Source organism: Charadrius vociferus, unplaced genomic scaffold (genome assembly GCF_000708025.1).
Source record: "Charadrius vociferus isolate BGI_N301 unplaced genomic scaffold, ASM70802v2 scaffold7, whole genome shotgun sequence".
NCBI lineage: Eukaryota > Metazoa > Chordata > Aves > Charadriiformes > Charadriidae > Charadrius > Charadrius vociferus.
The window spans coordinates 8,770,290-8,773,236 of NW_009649308.1; the positions used below are offsets into that span (position 1 = coordinate 8,770,290).

Consider the following 2,947-nt stretch of genomic DNA (forward strand, 5'->3'; position numbering starts at 1 on the left):
CGGCTCGGGACTGGGCTGGCACCGAATGTTCAGGCCCGCAGCTAAGAGCTGCGTGGTTAAATGTTCACCTTCGGGAGTCTCCGGTGTTCCCACAGCAAATATTTCATCTGTCAGGGCAAAAACTCATCGTGTTTTTCCATTTCTTCTGTAGGTGCAGGTAGCTGCCTGGAAACTCTAGAAAAAGGAAAACCACTAGTCATAGTAATAAATGAAAAGCTGATGAACAACCATCAGCTTGAACTGGCAAAACAACTCCACAGAGATGGGCACGTCCTCTACTGTAATTGCAGGTATGGAGCTGCTGCAGCTGTCCAGACTGATCAGTGTTCAGCACCATCACTCAGTGTGTTATTACAGTATTGAGAATGTAACAAGGAAATTTACATTCTTCTCAGTAACAACCACTGGTTTGCAAGGTGTATTTTCTATAGTGGATAGGTTAACATTAGGTGCCAATTTACCAAATGTACCAAGCCTTTTGACCATGCCTCCTTTTAAATCCTCTTCTTTTTTTTTTTTTTTTTTTCCGGAGGGCACATGTACTCAGATTCAAAGAAGAGTGATTTAAACCAAATAAAAGTGGTTGAATTTGAAACAGTCGGGTAGCATCCTAGAGGCACCTAAGAGCTTTTCTCTTTCTCACTAGTTGTTGGATTCTTTTTTACAGTCTAGAAATAATACAACCCAGACCACCAGTTTGTAACCATGAGCCATAAGGAATAAATTGCTCCCTGCAGATTCAGGACTCCAATTTCATCATTTTGCGATACGGATTTTCCTTCTAAAGGGCACTAAAATTGACTGTACAGATGTAGTGACATAATAAAATTGAAAGTGTCTGCAGTATTTAGAACAATACATAAGAATGGCCTTACTGATACAGATCAGGAGTCCACGTAGCTCAGTATCCTATTTGCAGTGGCCATATGCAAATGCCCAGCCAAAAGTAGACATAGGGTGAGAACATAGACTCATAGAATGGTTAAGGTTGGAAGGGACCTTAAAGATCATGTAGTTCCAACCACCTACCATGGGCAGGGACACCAGAGCAGGTTGCTCAAAGCCCTGTCTAACCTGGCCTTGAACACCTCCAGGGATGGGGCAGCCACAGCTTCTCTGGGCAACCTGTTACAGTGTCTCACCACCCTCACAGGAAAGAATTTCTTCCTAATACCTAATCTAAATTGACCCCTTTTCAGTTTAAAACCATTACCCCTCAGCCTATCGCTACACTCCCTGATCAAGAGTCCTTCTCCACCTTTTCTGTACGCCCCCTGTAAGTACTAAGACTGCTATAAGGTCTCCTCGGAGCCTTCTCTTCTCTAGGCTGATCAACCCCAACTCTCTCAGCCTGTCCTCATAGGAGAGCTGCTCCACGCCTCTGATCATCTTCATGGCCCTCTTCTAGACTTGCTACAACAGATCAATGTCCTTCTTATGTTGGGGGCTCCAGAGCTGGATGCAGCACTGCAGGTGGGGTCTCATGAGAGTAGAGGGGCAGAATCACCTCCCTCGACCTGCAGGCCACACTGCTTTTGATGCAGCCCATCATATGACATATGGTACTTTCTTGTATTACTTTCCTTCCCATGCTCGTAAATACTTTGATTCGGGGGGATTCCTAAATCAGATGCTGTCTGGTTAGTAACTTTCAGTACCTCTATGGTCCAAGTACTTATTCAGGCTGCCCTTTTAACCAAACCTTCCGAATCCACCGTGTTCTCTGACAAGGAGTTTCACAGATCTATTGCCTGTCAGTTCAGGAAAAAAACAACCAAACAACCAACCACCAAAAAAACCAGCAAACAACCAACATCCCCCAAAAAAACATACCAACAAAAAACCCCAGCTCCTTTTGTTTGTTTGTGTTCATCTTGGCTCCTGTTAGTTTCACTTCCTCTCTTGTTTTGACTATATCTTACTGGGTTTATTTCTGATTGATTGCACTCTAGAAATAACATGACCTCTAAATTGAAGGCAGAGGAAATGCAACTCCCGTTATTTAGTCTGCATCTTGTTCCTTTGCCCTGCAAATAGGATTTCGTATGTTTCGGAAGATCTTTCTGAAAAGACTAGGCCTGTTATTCGTTTACATTGGGCAAGTTTCTTAAATTTATCTCAGTGCTACAGCTTTGGAGAAAGGAAGGCATTTTTATTTATTTTTGTTGAACAATTCCCAGCATTTGAGCCTCATTTGCAGTCCGATAATAGCAAGCTAACAGATTAATTTAGCTGTTCTTTCTGGCTATGTGTTGAGAACCTATGCCAGGTGTTCAGATAGGATGAATTTCCTAGTTGGTTCATGGTGAAGATCCTCAGATGTTGTTCAGGCTCCCAACATCGCAGCCCCAGAAGATTAAGAAGTTAGAGCTGCGGTTGTCTGTGAAAGCTCTGATGTAGGCTGAAGTGTGTTCTCAGCAGTGCTGCCTATGAGCCAGTGAAGGTTGGGGCCTGCTGGTTTGTGGGGTCTCTTCTTCCTTTCCATACGTGTCCTGATTTTTCTTTCAGTGCTAAAGGATTATGTATGTATGAATAGAAAGAAGACTGTGTGAAGAAAAAAATTTCCTTTGGGATGGATTTTTTTTTTTTTTTAAATTTTTGATTCTGTCTGTTTTTACAGCACTCTTGTGGAGACACTGCAGTCGATGGACTTGTCAACTTTGAAACCATTCCCTCCTGGTCAGCCAGAAAAGTTTGCTTTGTTCTTGGATAAAGTTGTTGGGTTTCAATAAACAATACAGAGGAATAAAAATATCAGAATAAAGACTTTCTCCTCCCCTAGTAAGGCCTTCCATACTTAAGAGTCCACCAACTGGGACAAACCTTCAAAGAAAATGTGTGTTAATATTAACTGACATTAAACGGTTTCCTATTTAGTGCCAATTTAAAGTCATCTAGCTTTATGCTTAAAAGAGCACAGTGCCAAGAAGGGGGGGGGGGGGGGGGG

At 42.7% G+C, this 2,947-nt stretch overlaps 1 protein-coding gene across 1 annotated transcript in view; it reads left to right on the top strand.

Annotated features, from left to right (window-relative positions):
• Window positions 1-156: 156 nt before the first annotated feature.
• The window catches only part of ALG13 (ALG13, UDP-N-acetylglucosaminyltransferase subunit), a gene marked incomplete at its 3' end in the record, with an annotated part of 16,211 nt that continues 13,420 nt past the window's right edge, over window positions 157-2,947 (top strand). Inside the window, exons 1-2 of the mRNA XM_009889353.1 lie at window positions 157-290; window positions 2,621-2,717. Coding sequence (XP_009887655.1) covers window positions 220-290; window positions 2,621-2,717 — 168 coding nt within the window. The remainder of the gene's footprint in view (window positions 291-2,620; window positions 2,718-2,947) is intronic.